The 18,803-nt window shown below is 42.1% G+C and overlaps 1 protein-coding gene and 3 non-coding genes across 4 annotated transcripts; all 4 read right to left on the bottom strand.

Annotated features, from left to right (window-relative positions):
- Positions 1-3,072: 3,072 nt before the first annotated feature.
- Positions 3,073-18,482, bottom strand: RPL17 (ribosomal protein L17). Its single transcript, XM_070938938.1, has 7 exons — positions 18,434-18,482; positions 16,371-16,423; positions 16,245-16,285; positions 12,663-12,797; positions 11,891-11,989; positions 5,433-5,624; positions 3,073-3,167 (listed from the first exon to the last, which is right to left on the bottom strand). The coding sequence occupies exons 2-7, from the start codon at positions 16,408-16,410 to the stop codon at positions 3,120-3,122; spliced, it is 555 nt and encodes a 184-aa protein (XP_070795039.1). The 5' UTR covers positions 16,411-16,423; positions 18,434-18,482; the 3' UTR covers positions 3,073-3,119.
- Positions 12,060-12,126, bottom strand: LOC139313551 (small nucleolar RNA SNORD58). The gene has a single exon (XR_011600145.1). It is a non-coding gene; the product is annotated as a small nucleolar RNA SNORD58 (small nucleolar RNA).
- On the bottom strand, positions 13,820-13,888 carry LOC139313552 (small nucleolar RNA SNORD58). The gene has a single exon (XR_011600146.1). It is a non-coding gene; the product is annotated as a small nucleolar RNA SNORD58 (small nucleolar RNA).
- On the bottom strand, positions 16,510-16,577 carry LOC139313554 (small nucleolar RNA SNORD58). The gene has a single exon (XR_011600147.1). It is a non-coding gene; the product is annotated as a small nucleolar RNA SNORD58 (small nucleolar RNA).
- Positions 18,483-18,803: the final 321 nt, after the last annotated feature.

Below are 18,803 nucleotides of genomic sequence, written 5' to 3'. Positions count from 1 at the left end.
CGCTGGCGTGGATCCAGCCAAGACTCATTACTCTCAACACTGTCCACCTGTGGCTGTGTGGACGTGCTTGGCCCCAGCCCTATCTCTTGCCCTTCGGCGGACACCGAAGGCTTTGCCAGAGAGGAGGGTCCTGGAGAGGGAGGCCTTGCCAACTCCTCTCCTTCACTCTCGGAGTCCTCTCCTGCCGATGACACAGGCTCAGGTAACGGAGCCACAACACTGCCCTAACACTTGGCAAAATAACCAGATGTGGAATTGCTACGTATCACCATACAATCGTTAAAAGATAAATTCAGTTTTTGTAAGACAATATAAAGCAGGATTTTTCGGCCCCCACAAAGAAATTCATATTTCAAAACTAGACCGTTTCCTTAAGCTCTTCACATTAGTCACCATAGCTGGCTATAGCTTTTATGGCTACTTTGAGTCATCTTTAGCTGTTTAAGTGTTAAATCAAAGTTTCAATAACATCCCTGTAACCCCCATTTAATTTAGACCAGTGGCAAATCCTGGCAAATTTAAGATGGATTTAACACTCCCAGAATTCCCTAGCCAGCATTTGAAAAACACTGATTTAAAACATGTTCCACATGGGAGAAGCATGCCCTGTTTTGAGCTGCATGTTTATATCTCACGTGTCTGGGATGCAAAATTTAGCTGGCCATTAAAAGGCAGCAAAGAGGTATTTTTGTCTGAATTACAACAGATTCACTATACCTAGCAAAGCAATGTCTCCATCAATGGCCACACGTATAGTAGAATGTTTATAAACCTTTGGGATTACAGCTAGCCACCATTCAAGTCTTAACTCCTAAGGACCTTTCATACTGTGGAATGTACCAAAACAAATCTTGCACGTTTTATTAATAATAATCTATAATCCTGCTAATTTTGTCTTTTCAACATGCTATCTGCATATGCAAACCAGATTCTGTTATTTTTAGGAGGACCGATGAGAGATTTTAAATAGTGCTTTATTATTATAAATTTATGGCAGCAAACATAGTTAATACTTTCTTCCTATTTTTCCCACAACTACCCTGTAAACTGGACTGAGTGTCACCAGTCTCCTTTCATATCTAAGGCAGGACTAGAACTCAAGTCTCCTGGTTTCTAGCTGGGTGTTGTGACTCCAACCCCCGAGGCCAACTTATCGGAGGGAGAAGGCTCCGAACATGAAGGAGAGGAGTTGGCCAGGCCTCCCTCTCCAGGACCCTCCTCTCTGGCAATGCCTCAGGTGTCTCCCGAAGGAGAAGAGATTGGCCAGGAGCCAGGTATCTCCTCGCAGTCAGACAGTGACAGAGGTAAGTCTTGGCTGGATCCACGCCAGCGTCGGACAGACAAGCGCACGCAGCAGAAAAGGAGGCGTGCCAGAGATTAAGCTGAGTCACTGGACCACACCCCACAGGGGATAAAAGTGGGTGAGGTGGCCATTCAGACTCTGTGACGGACAAAACTAACTACTAGCAAGTCACATTGTATCTTTGAAACGTTATCTGTCTTGGATTTAATACGGACTGGACTTGACAATTCTTGGACTGTGTGTATCTTGTTTGGGTTTATCTGACGGAGGAACAACCCCTCCCTTTATGAGTAAAGTTCTTGGCAAGCAGCTACTGGGTTGCTGCCAATTCTCTTATCGAAAGAATTTGTTGTCTGCCAGTTTTATTTAACCCCTGGCTATCTGTTTGTGTGCGTGTGTGAGACGGGGACAGAACACCGGGTGCCTTAAACCACCTAGACTAGGGATGTCAAACTCGTGGCCCATGGGCCAGATGCATCACATGCTGGCCACACCCACTCCGATTCTAGCGAAGGGGAAGTTGCGATACATCACGTGTCACCACGTGTTCTAGGCCAGTTTTAACATCCCTGACCTCGATCAAACTTCCTCTCACAATGTTGCCAAGAAAAAACGTGTGTACACTGTACATACCCGTTCAGTTCTCCAAGCTCTTCTCTTAGAATACATACAACAGCTGTCTTGTACATTAATTGAAAAGCAATTTTAAATTATTCACCAGTTGACAGGTTTGATGTCAATGGGAAGTCCCAGCAATGACCTACTAACAGGCTGGGCTGCTTGTTCCATCACCTAGCAGGGAAAAATCATTTAAATCTATTGTCAGCGGGTTTGTTTTAAAATAACATTCTTAGGTTGGACCTCCTGGTGGAACAATTGCTGCTGGATCCCAGTGCAGAATTTTTTTAAAAAAGTAAGTTTTAGAGCCACTGCAGTTTGCAAATGAAGACCAACCTCTAAGTGTAATGCGTGAAATAAAACAAGGCAGAGTCAATAATTCATGGTTGAACTATGGCTTAGCTGGATTTGTAAATCCAGTCATTTAAGTAATTCAAAGGAGGAATACTCTTATCACTCCTATGGGAAGGCTATTCATTCCTCTTCTTCAGAATTGTGGTACCGGTAGTCCTCGATTTATGACAATTCAGCCCAACGTTTTTGTTGCTAAACGAGACAGCTGAGTTTTGTCCCATTTTAGGAACTTTCTTGCCACAGTTGTTAAGTGAATCGCTGCAGTTGTTTAATTTGTATCATGGTTATTTAAGTGAATTTGGTTTCTCCATTGACTTTGCTGGTCAGGTCACAAAAGGGGATCCCATGACCTCAGGGACACTGCAACCGTCATAAATATGAACCAGTCGCCAAGCTTCCAAATTTTGATCATGTGATCATGAGAATGCTGCAACCACTGCATGAAAAACAATCATAAATCACTTTTTTCAATGCCATTGTAATTTCAAACAGTCACTAAATGAATAGTTCTAAGTTGAGGACTACCTGCATTATTCTAGCTTTGGGAAATATTGCTGCTGTTATTACGGAGAAAGAAATGATAAATTGAATGGCCAAATATTACAACTAATCCACCAGCCAATGTATCACATTTTGAAGCAACCCAAGAAGCAAGAAAATGCAATTTCATACCTGTCTCAAGAGCAGTTATATTTGAAAAATCATGTGACATTTATGTCAATTTAAAATAAGCTCAGTTAAAACTAAGCTTAACTGTGAAGCATAGTCTTCTCAAAAAAATTACACAGAAAGTTGCATAAATTTGAAATAAAATTGTAGTTTTATTTGTAAGTTGCATCAGTGTTTATTCCCGAGCCATTAGTTTCTGCTTCTTCAATTTCTTTTGGGATATCTGGAAAAAAAAAGATAATGCAAAAATCAGTATCAATTGCCACATCATAATACATTTGCAGAATGTTACAATAAGCCAATAATCAGCCATGAAATCCTTTTACACATCACACATCACATTAAGCCAGAATTCTTTCCATTTTTATGGTAGCAAGCATGCGGGCAATCATCCGAGTTGGTTTTTCATGCAAGCCCTAGAACATACACAGAGCAGGACAGTTCATGTGTTTTTATATGCAAAGGAGGATGCCTGGCTTTTGATTCTTGTTACAAGCCAAATTCCTAAAATAAGCATGAACATGGAGAATTTTTAAAAAATGGACATTAAGGTTCTCTTTTTGACATTAATGTCTGAAATTATATATTTTAAAATTCCTATTAGACTTCATAATCACTGTATTTGCGGATCTTTAGGTTAGTGTTCCAAACCTTATCCATTTTAAGGTGTGGACTTCAACTCCCAGAATACTCTAGCTAGCACAGTTGAACTTCACATACCTTCAAATGGCTACAGCTGGGAAACACTGCTTTAGGCTGCTGGGGTAACAAATCCCATTGCACTGCACTTCATACATGGAAACATTTTGTCAAGTATGAAAGATACTGAACTCCCGAGTTCTGCCTTAGGCATGAAAGCCAGCTGGGTGGCTTCGGACCAGGCAATCTCTCTCAGCCTAACCCACCTCACAAGATGGTTGTTGGGGTGAAAAAGGGACGTTGTCTTACCTGAACGTCCATTTTGTCCTTGATGATCCGACACTCCACTTTAATGAAAGTGAAAGAAGTCCCAATGAGTGGAGTGTCGGAGCATCGAGGAGGAAAATAGGGAGGAAGGAGGCGTATTAGGTATGCTAGCCATACCCTTACTCGGATTTGAACTTGGGCTTCCTGCATGTTAGGCAGTTGAATTAACCTTCTGAGCTACAAGTTCTCCTCCCTTCATCAGCTTGAGCCAGGGGAAAGATTAAGTGTTTTTCTATCAAGACACCTGGTCTACCCCAACATATGGGAGGGGGCATTCTGCTCCCTTTTGCCTTTCAGCTCCAGTCCAGGAGCCCTCAAGCAGTCGCATTCACGACAAACCATTTTATACCAAATTTATATTTTGCTGATAAAAGAAATAAAGGGAGACTAGTATAGATCTATTTCAAGCTTTTTAGCTTTCATCAGCTAGCCATACCCTTACTTGGATTTGAACTTGGGCTTCCTGCATGTTAGGCAGTTGAGTTAACCTTCTAACATGCAGGAAGCCCAAGTTCAAATCCGAGTAAGGGTATGGCTAGCTGATGAAAGCTAAAAAGCTTGAAATAGATCTATACTAGTCTCCCTTTATTTCTTTTATCAGCAAAATATAAATTTGGTATAAAATGGTTTGTCGTGAATGCGACTGCTTGAGGGCTCCTGGACTGGAGCTGAAAGGCAAAAGGGAGCAGAATGCCCCCTCCCACATGTTGGGGTAGACCAGGTGTCTTGATAGAAAAACACTTAATCTTTCCCCTGGCTCAAGCTGATGAAGGGAGGAGAACTTGTAGCTCAGAAGGTTAACTCAACTGCCTAACATGCAGGAAGCCCAAGTTCAAATCCAAGTAAGGGTATGGCTAGCTGATGAAAGCTAAAAAGCTTGAAATAGAGCTATACTAGTCTCCCTTTATTTCTTTATCAGCAAAATACAAATTTGGTATAAAATGGTTTGTCGTGAATGCAACTGCTTGAGGGCTCCTGGACTGGAGCTGAAAGGCAAAGGCTCCTCCAGCCATGGTTCTCCAGATGCCGATCTGCCACAGGAAGGGAGCTATGGGGTGGAGGGGGAATCGTAACTACTCTTCCTGCCCTCCTGTGACACCAGCTGGCTGCCCCAAGGTCCAAAGCCTAGGAATGGAATGCAACACTGTCAAGCTGCCAAGATAGGGGGTTACCAAAACAATTTGAATGTAATTGGACATTGTGGGATAACCAGGGGAAAAGATGGGAAAAGGGGAAGTTAGCCAGGGAGGCTTTGGTACACAAATGTTTTACTACATTTGTAACCATTTGGCATTGGTAAAAATACAACTTTCACTGAGTCGAGTCTTTCTTTCCTAACTGACCAAGTCAGGATGGTTGACACAAGTTTTAATTATTGAATGTACCAAAGTGGCTTTTCTTTGTTTCCACATACTGAGAAAAGGTTCGTTTATTCATTTAAAGCATTTATACGGCTGTCCATCTTAAAACAAATTCTCGGTGGCTCTCAATCAAATCTTGGGTGTGTATGTGTGTGTCTTACCTTCTTCTTTTGAGCAACTTCTTCTTCTGGTTTAGGGACAATCTGCTCCTTTTCTGTGAGGATCATTTCAATGTGGCAGGGAGAACTCATGTATGGATTGATGCGCCCGTGAGCTCGGTAAGTGCGCCTCCGCATTTTGGGGGCTTTGTTAACCTGGATGTGCTCAATTACCAGAGAATCAACATCCAGACCCTGGAGGGGAAAACGTTTTGGAAAGCTCATTTTACAACAATTTGCAACAGTTCAGCCTAAATCAGGGGTGTCAAACTCAAGGTCCAGGGCCTGGATCTGGCCCGCTGGGCCACCCTGGAAACAGTAAAGGACCGGCCTGTGATGTTTCTGCCAGAGAAAACGGGCTCCCGAACTCTGTTTTCGGCTCCCATGGCCTCCTGCAACCCTCTGCCAGGGAAAATGGAGCTCGGGAGAGCTGCATGCTCCATTTTCGCTGGCAGAGGGTTGCAGGAGGCCGTGGCAGCCAAAAATGGAGTTCAGGACCCCATTTTCTCTGGCAGAGCGCTCGGGCTTCCACAGGCCCCCCAGACACGAGTGACGTTGAGCTGGCCACACACCCCTGGCCTCCCATCAGATCAAATACAACCCTGATGCGGCCCTCAATGAAATTGAGTTTGACACCCCTGGTCTAAATCATACATTTTCTCAAATTACACAATTACCTAGAGTTTAACAGATTAAGAGAATTGGAAGGGATCTTATAGGTCATCTAGTCCAACCCTCTGCTCAAGAAGGAGACCCTATACTATTTCTGATAAATGGCAGTCCAATCTTTTCTTGAAAGACTCAAGTGATGAAGCTCCCACAACTTCTGAAGGCAACTTCTGTTCCATTGGTTGATTGTTCTGTCAGAAAGTTCCTCCTCATTTCTAGGTTGAATCTCTCCTTGGTCAGTTTCCATCCATTATTCCTTGTCTGGCCTTCAGATGCTTTGGAAAACAGCTTGACCCCCTCCTCTCTGTGGCAGCCCCTCAAATATTGGAACACGCTATCATGTCTCCCCTGGTCCTTCTCTTCACTAGACTAGCCAGGTCCAGTTCCTGCAATAGGTCTTCATGTTTTAGTCTCCAGTCCCCTAATCATCCTGGTTGCTCTTTGCACTCTTTCTAAAGTCTCAACATCTTTTTTATAGTGTGGTGACCAAAACTGGATGCAGTAGGTGTGGTCTTACTAGGGCTTTATAGAGTGGTATTAGTAGCTCACTTGATCTTGATTGTATCCCTCTCTTAATGCAATTTAGGATTGTGTTGGCTTTTTTAGCTGCTGCTGCACACTGCTGACTCATATTTAGCTGATTGTCCACTAAGACTCCAAGATCCCTCTCACAGTCACTGCTATTAAGTCTGGTTTCCCCCAGTTTATATGTGTGCTTTTGGTTTTTGTTGCCTAAGTGTAGGACTTTACTTTTCTCTACATTGAATTTCATTTTGTTAGATAGGGCCCAGTGTTCAAGTCTGTCAAGATCCATCTGAATCTTGAGCCTATCTTCTAGGGTGTTAGCTATTCCTGCCAGCTTAGTATCATCTGCAAATTTGGCGAGTTCCCCTTCTATTCCCTCATCTAAGTCGTTTATGAAGATATTGAAGAGTACTGGGCCTAAGACGAAACCTTGTGGCACCCCACTGCTTACTTCTTCTCTCCATGTAGACTTAGACCCATTAAGGATTACTCGTTGAGTATGGTTTGTCAGTCAGTTGCGAATCCATCTGGTGGTGAAGCTATCTATCCCCCTTTTTTCTAGCTTACAAAGAAGTAGGTTGTGGTCTACTTTGTCGAATGTCTTGCTGAAGTCTAAGTATATTATGCCCACAGTATTTCGCTGGTCTACTAATTTAGTCACTATGTTGAAGAATGAAATAAGATTGGTTTGGCATGATCTGATTTTAACAAATCTGTGTTGGCTGGTAGTTATTACTTTACTCATTTCTAGGTGTTGGCAGATCTGTTTTTTATTATTTTTTTCAGTATCTTCCTGGGTATTGATGTTAGGCTGATTGGTTTGTAGTTTCCTGGGTCTGTTTTTTTCCCTTTTTTGAAGATGGGAATCACATCAGTTCTTTTCCAGTCCTCTGGTAGTTCCCCAGTGTTCCAGGATTTTTGAAAGATGTGGTGCAATGGTTCCTTTAGAACTCTGGGATGTAATCCATCAGGTCCTGGTGATTTGTATTCATCAAGATCAGACAGGTGTTCTCTTACTATTTTTTTTTTGCTTATTTTAACTTTTATTTCCAGTCTGTTTTTTACAGTTATGTTTCTGGTAGGTTGGGCTATAGTTTCTTTTTGCGTGAAGACTGATGCAAAGAATGAGTTAAGCAGCTCTGCTTTCTCTCTGTTGCCTATTACTTCCTTGCATCTTCTCTCTTTAGTGGATCGATTGTTTTCTTGATTTTTTTTCTTGTTATTTATATGTTGGAAGAAACTTTTTTTTTATATCTTTGACTTTTGTTGCAAGTCTTCGTTCATTCTGAGCCTTTCCTTTCCTGACTTTGTCTTTGCAGATTCTGGCTGTCTGCTGATATCCTGCCTTAGTTATGTATCTCTCTTTCCATTTTTTGTACTTGTCCTTTTTGTCTTTCAATTTGTCAGAGATCTTTGTGCAGTCATGCTGGTGTCTTCTTGGATTTCTTGTTTTTCTTTCTCAGTGGTATTGCACTGGTCTGGGCTTTTATGATCGTATTTTTCAGTTTCCCAAGTTTCTTGAGTTGTTTTCCCCTTTAGGATTTTCATCCAAGGAATCTTTCCCAAGTTCTGAGTTTATTAAAATCAGCTCTTTTAAAATCTAAGACTCTGGTATCATTATGTTCTACTGCTTGTATTTGCGTTATGTTGAATTCTATTATGACATGGTCACTCTCACCCAAGGTTCCTGCAATTTCAACTCCCTCTATCACTTCTTTTCTATTTGTAAGTATTAAGTCCAGTATGACTGTCCCTCTAGTTCCCTCCTCTACCTTTTGGACAACAAAGTTGTCAACTAGGTTGGTTAGGAACCTATTTGATTTTTCACTTGGTGCAGAATTAGTTTTCCATTTGATATCAGGGTAATTGAAGTTCCCCATTACTATTGTAGTGTGTTTCCTACATATGTTTGTTAGTTGGTTAGCAAAAAGGATATCTATTTTTTCTGCTTGATTGGGTGGCCTATGGCTATGTCATTCTTCTTGTCTTTTATGTTGACCCATATGCATTCTAGGAGGTTTTCGTCTTTGTTTATTCCCCAGACTTTGTGCATTTGTGTATCTTTAGGCACTTGAGATCTTTATGCCCGACTCTGGGTATGCTTCCTATGTCTCCTATTTGGTTTTTGAGTTTGTCTTCCTTCCCATCCCTCCTTACTTCGTTATTTGCCTTGCTTTCTAGGGGTTTTTGCTTGGAATTAGGTCCTGGAGATCCTAAAGACTGGTCACCCTCCCCCCTCAATTTTAGTTTAAAGCCCTCCTGGTAAGTTGAGCCAGTCGTTTTCCGAAAACATTCTTCCCAGTCTTTGTGAGGTGCAACCCATCCCTTGCCAAAAGCCCATCTTGGAGGTAGTACAGACCATGGTCCAGGAACCCAAAGTTTTTTTGGCGGCACCAACCATTCATCCCTACATGTAGTAGTAGAAAGGGGTTTTTGGTTAGGTTCTCAGCTGCATTTTTTATTTTAGCTCCAGGGAGACAACATATCTCTCTGGATTGATTGTTTGTTCTACAGACGGCAGGTTCTGTTCCCTTGAGAACTGAATCTCCTGTCACCAACTCACCTTTTTTTCCCTAGGGAGGTTTGTGGTGTTTTTCTATCACATTTGGTGGTGCTACTTTAGGGACATTTGATGGTGCTTCTGTTTTATGTGTCTACGTTTTCTTCTAGTGAGAGTCCATGATATCGACTGCTTAGCACCAGTGGGGGCTGCTTCAGAGTGGGTTGACTTGGACAGGAGTTTTGTACTAGGTTTGTGTTTTTTTCTATGAGTGACATATTTCCATCTGTCTTTTTCCTCTAAGGGGTCAACTCTTTTAGAAGTTGTTTGGTCATTATTATGTTCAATTTGGACATATTCTTTTTGCAAGGTTTGGGGTTTCTCATTTTGTAGGTCGAGTTTCAGAGTGGTTAGAGTTTCCTCTAGACCCTTTACTTTTTCTTCTAGTAACTTGATTAATTTACATTTGGTACATATGTAGTTTGGATATTCTATGGGCGTAAGTATATTCATGGAACATGTTCTGCAGGTCACAATAGTATCAGTTTCTTCTTCCATGAGCGGATTTACAAAAAATCAAGAACGAAAGTGTAGAGGGCTTTACAACAGATTTTTAAAAGGGAAATATGTCCAATTTGGGATACAGATGTTCTAACAGATCATTTAAAATTTGGGAGACTCAGGTCTAGCTAAAGTTTAAGGTTCTAACATTTAAAGAATGCCTAGTTTAAGAATTTAAAGTTCTATAGTTCAAATTGTCTAGTTTAAAATTTTAAGGTTCTAGCAGATCATTTAGATTGTCCAGTTTAATTTTTTTTTAGTGTTGAGTGGGCTTTAAGTGCGAGGTATTCTTAGCCTGTACTGGAATGTTCTTTGATTGTCCCTTCCTTCTTGTGATCCTTTCCCTCCCTGCTTTCTTGTGGGCTTGATTTATCTCTTACTTCCCTGCCTTTATATGTTCTGTACTTGCTATTGTCTACTTGCCTTTGATTTTCTTTTGCCTTGTGTCCCATGTTGTCTTTTTATCTTCCCTTCCTACTTGTTTTTCTCCTGCCACTACCGGGTATTCATCTCTCTCTGCTTTTCTCAGTTCATGGCGTTCCCCCACCTGTTGGTCTCCCATTCTGCTCTATTGCCATTCTCAATCACCAGTTCGCTGATCCGCTGTGCTGAAATGCTCCACCAAGACCGACAGTCTCCGGCTGCACCGATGCTCTCCTGTTGCTCTCCACGCTCCTCTCAGGATCTGCTTCGTTGTGCTGCCTCTTGCTGCTGGCTCTCCCGTCTACTGTGCTGCCGCTGCTCCTGGATCCTCAGCCACGTGGCTCCTGTTTGCGCTGCTTCTCCCAGCAACAGGACCACCAGGATGGCCCACAGCAAGCTCGCCTCGTCTCCTCTCCACAGCCGGTTCTCCTCCTCCTCCTCTCTCTCTCTCACCAGCTCACCTTTTCCTTCTCTGCCAGTTGTTGCTTTGCCCTCAGTCTCCTCTCTGCCCCACGGATTGTTTTCCTTCCTGCTCCACAGCTGGGCCCCACTCGCTCACCGGCTCGCCTTGTTGTTCTCCGCTGGTGTGTTCTGCCTCTCCATTCACCTCGCTTCAATAGGCCTCCGTGCTCTTGGGAAGGCCTCTCGGGTGCAGCTGGGCTTCTCTCAACAGGCCAAGTTAGCTGTGGATCGTTTTCCTATTTCTCCGGTCTTTCCTCTCCTTTTCCCTTCTCCACTTATTTTTCTTTCTCTATGATTGATAGCAACTTTCTCTTCTTTTAACTCCCTGCGATGTAACTATGCTTTCTCTGTTGCCGCCATCTTGACTACTTAAGATGTCACAACTGGGGCCAGAATTTCTGCTGCTAAGTAAGTTGGCCGTGAAGTGATTTGTGCCCAGTTTTGCAAGCTGTTCTGCTGTTAAATTAATCATGTGGTCGTTAAGCGAATCCGGCTTCTCCCATTGACTTTACTTGTTGGAAGCTGGCTGGGAAACCACATGATCCTGGAATGCTGCCGCAATTGTAAATACATGCCGGTTGCTGGTTGCCAGAATGCGAGGATAAGTTGGAAGTCATTTTTTTTTAGTGCTGTTGTAAATTTGGTCGCTAAACAAATGGTTGTAAATTGAGGACTACCTGTAGATGTCCTAGCTTTAAGCACTGCAGTTAGAAATAATCTCTGATACCAGAGCTGAGAAAGACCTGAAAAAAGAATAACCCCCTTAAGTTTCTTTTTGCTCCGCAGTTGATTACAGGTAGTCCTCGACTTACAACAATTCACTTAGTGACCGTTCAAAGTTACAATGGCACTGAAAAAAGTGACTTATGATCATTTTTCACGCTTATGACATTTACAGCAACCTTCTGACAAGCAAAGTCCATGGGGAATCCAGACTCACTTAAGAATCAGTCTACTAACATAACTGTAGTGATTCACTTAACAGCTGAGGCAAGAAAGGTCGTAAAATGGGGCAAACCCCACTTAACAAATTTCTCACTTGACAACAGAACTTTGGGGCTCAATTGTGGTCGTAAGTCGAGGACTACCTGTATAACATCATTCCTCCTTGCTAACCATTCCCCAATGAATGCAAAACCTAGGGGATCTCCATTAGAATTGAGGACGCTTGCTAGAAACTCAGTTCACACAGAATACTAAACTATATTTGCATTTTTTTGTTTTAACTCGATAGCAAATGCCTCTGGTTTAGGTTGAGGGCCTCTGATATAGTTAACAGTACTTGAAAACCAGCCTTAACCACCAGCATTTAATGTCTTACCTTCAGCTCAGCATTGCTCTCTGCATTTTTGAGCATGTGCAGGAGGAACTCGGCACTCTTTTTTGGCCAACGGCCCTGGGTCCAACCCCACTGCTTGGCCTGCAAGAGGAGAAAAGTAATGTCAACTTTCCTATCAATAAAGATGTTCTCAAGCTTTCCGCTTTTACAGGTTGCTCAGAATCAAAGGTTATTTTCATGGTTAATCCAAAGGTGTCCTAAGAAAGTCATCACAGCAACCCTAAAAACGTGTGAGAGGACATAGAAACCGATTTTAAAATACATCACATCCAAACAACTTAAGAATTTACTTAAAATTTTACCAAGGTTTTGTATAAAATCCCAAATAATACGTCCGCCCTTATCTTTCCCACTCAGGAACCCAGAGGTAAACAATGAAAGTCTGCAAAAACAAAGGACAATGCAGTCCAGAGAGAGTTTTACCACATGCAGTAAATCAGGGTTTCCCAACCTTTTGCAACTTTTAAGATGCAGGTACTTCAATTCCCAGAATCTATTAGCCAGCATAATTGAAATCCACGTGTCTTAAACGTCACCAAGGTTGGGAAAACCCTGCACTAAATAAATACCCTCTATTTCCTACAACAAGCATCGTTGTGAACACATCAAAACTTCAGTCTCTAAACAAGATACGAATAAATTAGTGTCATTTACTGATATTCCCTAGAGTTGAAATAATTGCTCTATAAATTTCTCCTGAAACTTTTTATTATTCATGCAGATTTGTGTAAAGACACCTGTTTCAGAGCCATACCTGTGCACATCTGCCAACACCACCGTTGTAACGCCGGAATGGAACGCACTGCTTCTTCAGAGTCACGTCCTTTAAATATTTGGTGGCCTTCCGAATGTGCATCCCCTTGATAGCCTGGGCAGTCTCACGTGTGTTCTGAAGAAAATGCATCAATTCAAGGTGCTGGTTATTAATTTTAGAGCCCTCCATGGCTTGGGATCGTGCTACATGAAGGACCGACGCTCTCTTATTACATCCACCCAGCCCACCAGATATGGAAAAGCAGGGTATTTTATATGTCCCATCGATTAGGGATGTACATCTGGATGAAAAAGGGCCTTCTCAGTGGTGGCCTCTTCTGTATGGAAGATCCTTCTTGTTGAGGTACAATTGGCCTCCACCCTTTTAAAAGCTTTTCTGAAAGGCCCTAAATGCATGCTTTTGTCAGCCGGCCTGGTAACCCCAAATGGAGCTGATCAAGCGATTAATTTGATTGTGTTGTTGATGCCACATGGGTGGTTTTCATATTGTGGATTTTAATACTGTAAACCAGCGGTCCCCAATCTCAACAATCAGGTGTGTGATGACTTTGTGCGAGCAGCAGGCACATGTAATTCCATTTGTGTGCACAAAGGGAGCTTTATCCGTGAGTGTGCCTGTGCAAGTGGAGCTGTGTGTGCTTGCCTGCCACGGCCCATGAGTGGGCCATAGACCAGGGGTTGGGGACCCCTTCTGTAAGCTAGCCGAAGTCACCTATGTGTGAGTTGGGTGGCCATATTTATTTAATTAAATTAAAAAAAAAAAGGGAGTAGACATATTCATTATTACTTTAGAGGGCAGGGACAGAACCACTAAATTAAAACCAAGGAAGGAGGTTCAAGGCAGGTATCAGGAAAGACTGACTGCCAGCTCTCAGGCCATCTCATGAAACAGTGAGCTCACTTTTGTTGTAGGCCTTCAAAATGAGGCTGGGGAATTATCTGTCAGAGATATTCTAGTGAATATTCCTGCACTACATAGAGGGATGGACTAGATGCCACTGCGTTCCATTTCAATTTTATTTACTTGCATTTTAAATCTGTTATGATGCATCTATTTTTCAAAAAGCCACATGCATTATAACCTTAAAGCCCCCAAAATAATGTTGTAGAGTAAGTGCAAAATTATTTTGCTAAGCAACTGCTCAGATCCTCTTTAACTGTTTTCATGACAAATCCAAAGGTGTCCTAAGATGGTCATCACTGCAGTTACGACACACGTTCCCCTCTGCTCCTCAAATAACAATCATTCTCCATGTTAGTTAATTCCAAGAATTTCAAACAGGCAATCAGAGAATCATTATTAACTGGCTTCCCAGCCATGGGAAAATCAATAAAGGAAGTGTAATATTAAGACAAAGTTTTGTTTTATTAGAATTTTACCTCACTTTTATTACTTTATAAGTAATTCAAGGCAGCAAACATATATTAACACTCCTCTTTTTCCCCGTGTAACAACAACCCTGTGGAGATGGGTTGAAGGTCCAAAGTCTTTGGACTAATCCAAAGTCACCCAGCTGACTTTCATGCCCAAGGTGAAACTAGAACTCACAATCTCCTGGTTTCTAGGCCAGTGCCTTAAGCAGTACCCCAATTATTTTGTCCCCAAATAACAACAATAATGGAAGATAGAAGGAAAGTGCAAGTAACAAAAGCAATGGCAAAAGGGGAGGGGGGAGGAAGAACCACTGCTATGGTAGCCTTGCCACCTTCCAAATACAGAAGCTGAATTATCTGTATCAGAAAATTCCATCTACAGGAAGTCCTTGATTTACAACAGTTCACTTAGTGACCTTTCGAAGTTACAAGAGCACTGAAAAGAGTGACTTATGTCCATTTTTCACTTACGACCGTCACACTATCCAGTCATGTGACCGACTAGGGATGCTTAGCAACTGACTCATATTTATGACGGTTGTGGCATCCCAGGGTCATGTGTTCACTTTTTGTGATCTTCTTGTGCATTACTATTAATCTTCTCATTGTTCCTATCACCCATCTCCTCCCACTTATGACTGTAATCGTGTTGCTGGTATCCTTACGATTTATATTGACTGTTTCCCTGACTATCAGTAAGTGTTGTACCGTATGATTCTTGAAGAACGTATCTTTTCTTTTTATGTACACTGAGAGCGTATGCACCAAGACAAATTCCTTGTGTGTCCAATCACACTTGGCCAATAAAGAATTCTATTGTATTCTATTCTGACAAGCAAAGTCAAGGGGGAAGCCAGATTCACTTAACAATCATGTTACTAACTTAACAATTGCAGTGATTCACTTAACCGTGGCACAAAAAGTCGTAAAATGTGGCAAAATTCACTTAACAAATGTTTCACTTAGCCAACAAATATTTTGGGCTCAAATGTGGCCGTAAATTGAGGACTACCAGTATTATGGAGCTTCCCCACCCATGAGATCTCTGGGGAACAAAAACCAGGACTGCTATTTTTTTTTTTTAATTTGATTTATATGCCGCCCTTCTCCGGAGACTCAGGGCGGCTTACAATGCGTTAAGCAATAGCCTTCATACTTTTGTATATTTATACAGTCAGCTTATTGCCCCCACAAACTGGGTCCTCAATTTACCCACCTTAGAAAGGATGGAAGGCTGAGTCGACCTTGAGCCTGGGGAGAATTGAACTCGCAGTAATTGCAGGCAGCTGGATGTTAAATGCTGCCTTAGGAGGCATTAGCCTCCTATGCCACTCAGGCTCCTGAGTGAAGATTAATTAGTGAAGAGTCTCCAAGGACAGAGAGCACAGCACCTTTGGCAAATGAGAATAGAATTAGAAATTTACTACTCCTGAGACTGAGCAGAATCTAAGGCAATGAGTGAACTTCCATTAAAATAGAGGTAGTTCTTGACTTGCAACCAATTGAGCCCAATGTTTCTCTTGCTAAACAAGACAGTTAAGTGAGTTTCGGCCCATTTTTACCACCTTTCTTGCCACAGTTGTTAAATGAATCACTGCAGTATTGAGTTAGTAACATGGTTGCTAAGTGAATCTGGCTTCCCCAGTGACTTTGCTTGCTAGAAGCTTGCAAAACATGATCACATGATCCCAAGAGACTTGTAACAGTCATTAATATAAGCCAGTTGGCCAAGCATCTGAATTTTTACCATGGGGGGTGCTACAGTAGTCGTAAGTGTGAAGAAGAGGTCATAAATTACTTTTTTCAGTGCCATTGTAACTTTAAGTTAGTAGCACAATTGACCCCACGGACTTCATCAGAACGTGGCCAAGATGATCACACAGTCCTAGGAGACTGCAACCGTCCTAAATGTAAGTTAGTTGGCATCTGAATTTTGACCATGGGGATGCTGCAATGATCATGTGTGAGAAAAGAATAGAATAGAATAATAGAGTTGGAAGGGACCTTGGAGGTCTTCTAGTCCAACCCCCTGCTTAGGCAGGAAGCCCTACAAAAGGTCATAAGTCACTTTTTTCAGTGCCACTGTAACTTTGAGCAGTCACTAAACAAATTGTTCTAAGTTGAGGACTACCTGTATACACTTCTACCCACTCCTCATATTGCCAGAGGCAAGACCCAAATTACATACCTTGAAATGGACCCGAAGGTTGGAACCCCTGGACTTGCATGCTACAAGAAGAAAACAGGCAAAAGTTAAAACCTTTTGATCTTGTGACTGAAACCTATCAAATAAACTCTTGAGAAAGTTACTTACATTTTGTGGGGTTCTCTGGGTCGAGTGAGTAGCGGACCATTTTCAAAGCTCACCTAGGCAAAATTTGGGAAAAAAACCCAATGTTTTAGACTTGAAATAGTAACTGAGGTATGCCTTCCTATGCTGCTAGAAAAAAAAAGCTGCTCAGAATTCATAGTATTTTCATTATTTACATCTAAAGGTGTCCTAAGATAGTCATCACCGCAGCTTCGGGTTTTACCCCAAAGAACACCCTATCCTGCCCAGTATCCCTTTCCTCCCTAATGAATCACATATAAAATTGTAAGATTTATAAAAGAATTGCAAAACTGTAAAATTTCATCCTTGTTATATCTCAATTTGATTATCCTAGAACCAGAATGTTTAATTAAATGCCATGAATTAAAAGGTTACACTGAAGTGTTGTTAAAACAATGGTAAATAGATTTATTTTTCCATTCTTATTTTAAATGTCAAGCCAACACAAAATATAATTAAAAGTATAACACAGTTTGATTGGCACAATTCTACTAGGGAAAGTGGAATGTGGAAAACTGAGCTTGGATTCTGGTGATTAGATGGATCCGTCCATATAAATTTTTTGAAACAGGCAGGTTTTTTGCCAGTTTTCTTCCAAGTTTTTTCAGTTTTTAATAAAAAAATTAAACAGTCTTACTATTCCTTTGGAGCCTCCCATCTGAGTATTAAGTCCATTCTTACTTCACCTTTTGAGGTCAGCCAAGGCAAACTACATGGAGTCAATGTCAGGCTAAACTACTATTGTGATTTATCGATTGGGGAAACCCAGCATTGTCTTAGCATGTTTTGTGACCCAATTTAGTACACTAATTATAATAATTTAACCCTCTGCAGCCCGTTATAGAAAGGTCACATCTGTTTGATTAACTCAGATTTAATATACTGTATACATACATTACAGCCCCAAAATGTTTACGTTCCCTCTGCTCCGTATCAGCACAAACCAATCCTATTTCTACTTAGGAAATCAGTTCAATATTGGAGAGATCTGCATTGCAGGTACCAATTCCAAAGAAAGAGTTGAAAAATTGTTTTTTTTTCCCCGCCACCCAGATTTCCTTGAAATTTATTCTTTCCAATTAAGACCGTGGCATCTATAACCTCTCAGCCCCGCAAATCATCACAGGAGAAACCTTAAAAGGCCCAGTTTCCTAGAATCAAGAAAAAGCATACGGCTCCTGTAACCTCCAGATTGCATTTATGCATCTTTTAGCCCAGTGTTTCCCAAACTTGGCTATTTTAAGATGCATGGACTTCAATTCCCAGAATTCCCCAACCAGTATGCCTGGTTGAGGAATTCTGGGAGTTGAAGTCCATGCATCTTCAAAGGGTCAAGTTTGGGAAACACTATTTTAGCCCTTTTCTATTGGAGAAAGGATAATAAAATGACAGCATCTCCCGTTTCTAAATGGCAATTTTCAGGAGTTTCCAGACAGCAAAGTCCACCAGGAGCAATAATAGTGAGCTGCAACTCAACAACACGTGGAGAACGCCCGGCACCCTAGCTTCACCCTAGGGATGCCAACGTCAACCTCCATTGCTTTCCAGGCAATGCAAACAGAAGCTATGCCTGCATTCACGGGTCTTCAAACTTGGCAGCTTTAAGACTTGTGGACTTCAACTCCCAGAATTCTCCAGCCAGCTGTGCTGGCTGGAGAATTCTGGGAGTTGAAGTCCACAAGTCTTAAAGCTGCCAAGTTTGAAGATCTCTGCCTGCATCCCACTCTCTCGACTGCTGCAAGATTATTCCTCCGTGGGAGGAAAAACGATATGCAGAAATGCCCCCCCCCTTTTATCGAAACGGAATGGTTTCTTCCATCGCCTTACATCCGGGGCACTTTTTCACAACATTCCCTCTATTCCCGTTTCCATTCGTCCGCTTTCCCCACCTTTCCCCGTTCCCAAAACGTGGAAATACCGCCACGGTCGTCCATCTTGACCCTTCCCTTCTCCGTACGGGCCAGTTTCAGGGGGGCTCATGAGCGGATGGCGCCCCACGGCCACGGATAAAACCGAAGGGCCGGCGCAGCGCCGTAAATACTCACCTGAAGACGGCCACTACCGCCGGGAAAAAGGAAGCGCAGAGGATTCTGGGTGGCGTATGCGTCACTTCCGAGTCTCTCCCCCGAGCTGACGTCATTACTCCGCCGAAGCAGACTAGGAAGGGACCGTGGAGAAATTCCCTTCCCAAGATTGAAGCGAAGACGGTTTCCAGGGATCGTGTAGCTTCTTATGGGAATGCATATCAGTGGCGGAAGCTGTTGCATTGATATTTAATTGATCATTGTTTGTTGCTCTCTGATAAACTCCCTTGCAGTACAGTTTCTAAAGGAAAATTTAAGCTCTAATGAAATTAGGAACTGTTGGGGAAAAAAACCCCACAAAACAGGTAGTCCTCAATTTATGACCACAATA

Source organism: Pituophis catenifer, unplaced genomic scaffold (assembly GCF_029215685.1).
Source record: "Pituophis catenifer annectens isolate HBS135680 unplaced genomic scaffold, rPitCat1.0.hap2 SCAF_2, whole genome shotgun sequence".
Lineage (NCBI taxonomy): Eukaryota > Metazoa > Chordata > Lepidosauria > Squamata > Colubridae > Pituophis > Pituophis catenifer.
Note: the sequence above shows the minus strand (reverse complement) of the source record. Positions and strands in the feature narration are given on the sequence as shown.

What these genes read in the sequence shown, in the direction of transcription:
- RPL17 (XM_070938938.1), bottom strand. Translation starts at nt 16,410, where the DNA reads ATGGTCCGCTACTCACTCGACCCAGAGAACCCCACAAAAT. An exon ending in ACCTTCGGGTCCATTTCAAG is followed by an intron (nt 12,798 to 16,244) that starts GTATGTAATTTG and finishes CATTTTCTTCAG; the next exon opens with AACACACGTGAGACTGCCCA. An exon ending in GTGTTGGCAGATGTGCACAG is followed by an intron (nt 11,990 to 12,662) that starts GTATGGCTCTGA and finishes CTCCTCTTGCAG; the next exon opens with GCCAAGCAGTGGGGTTGGAC.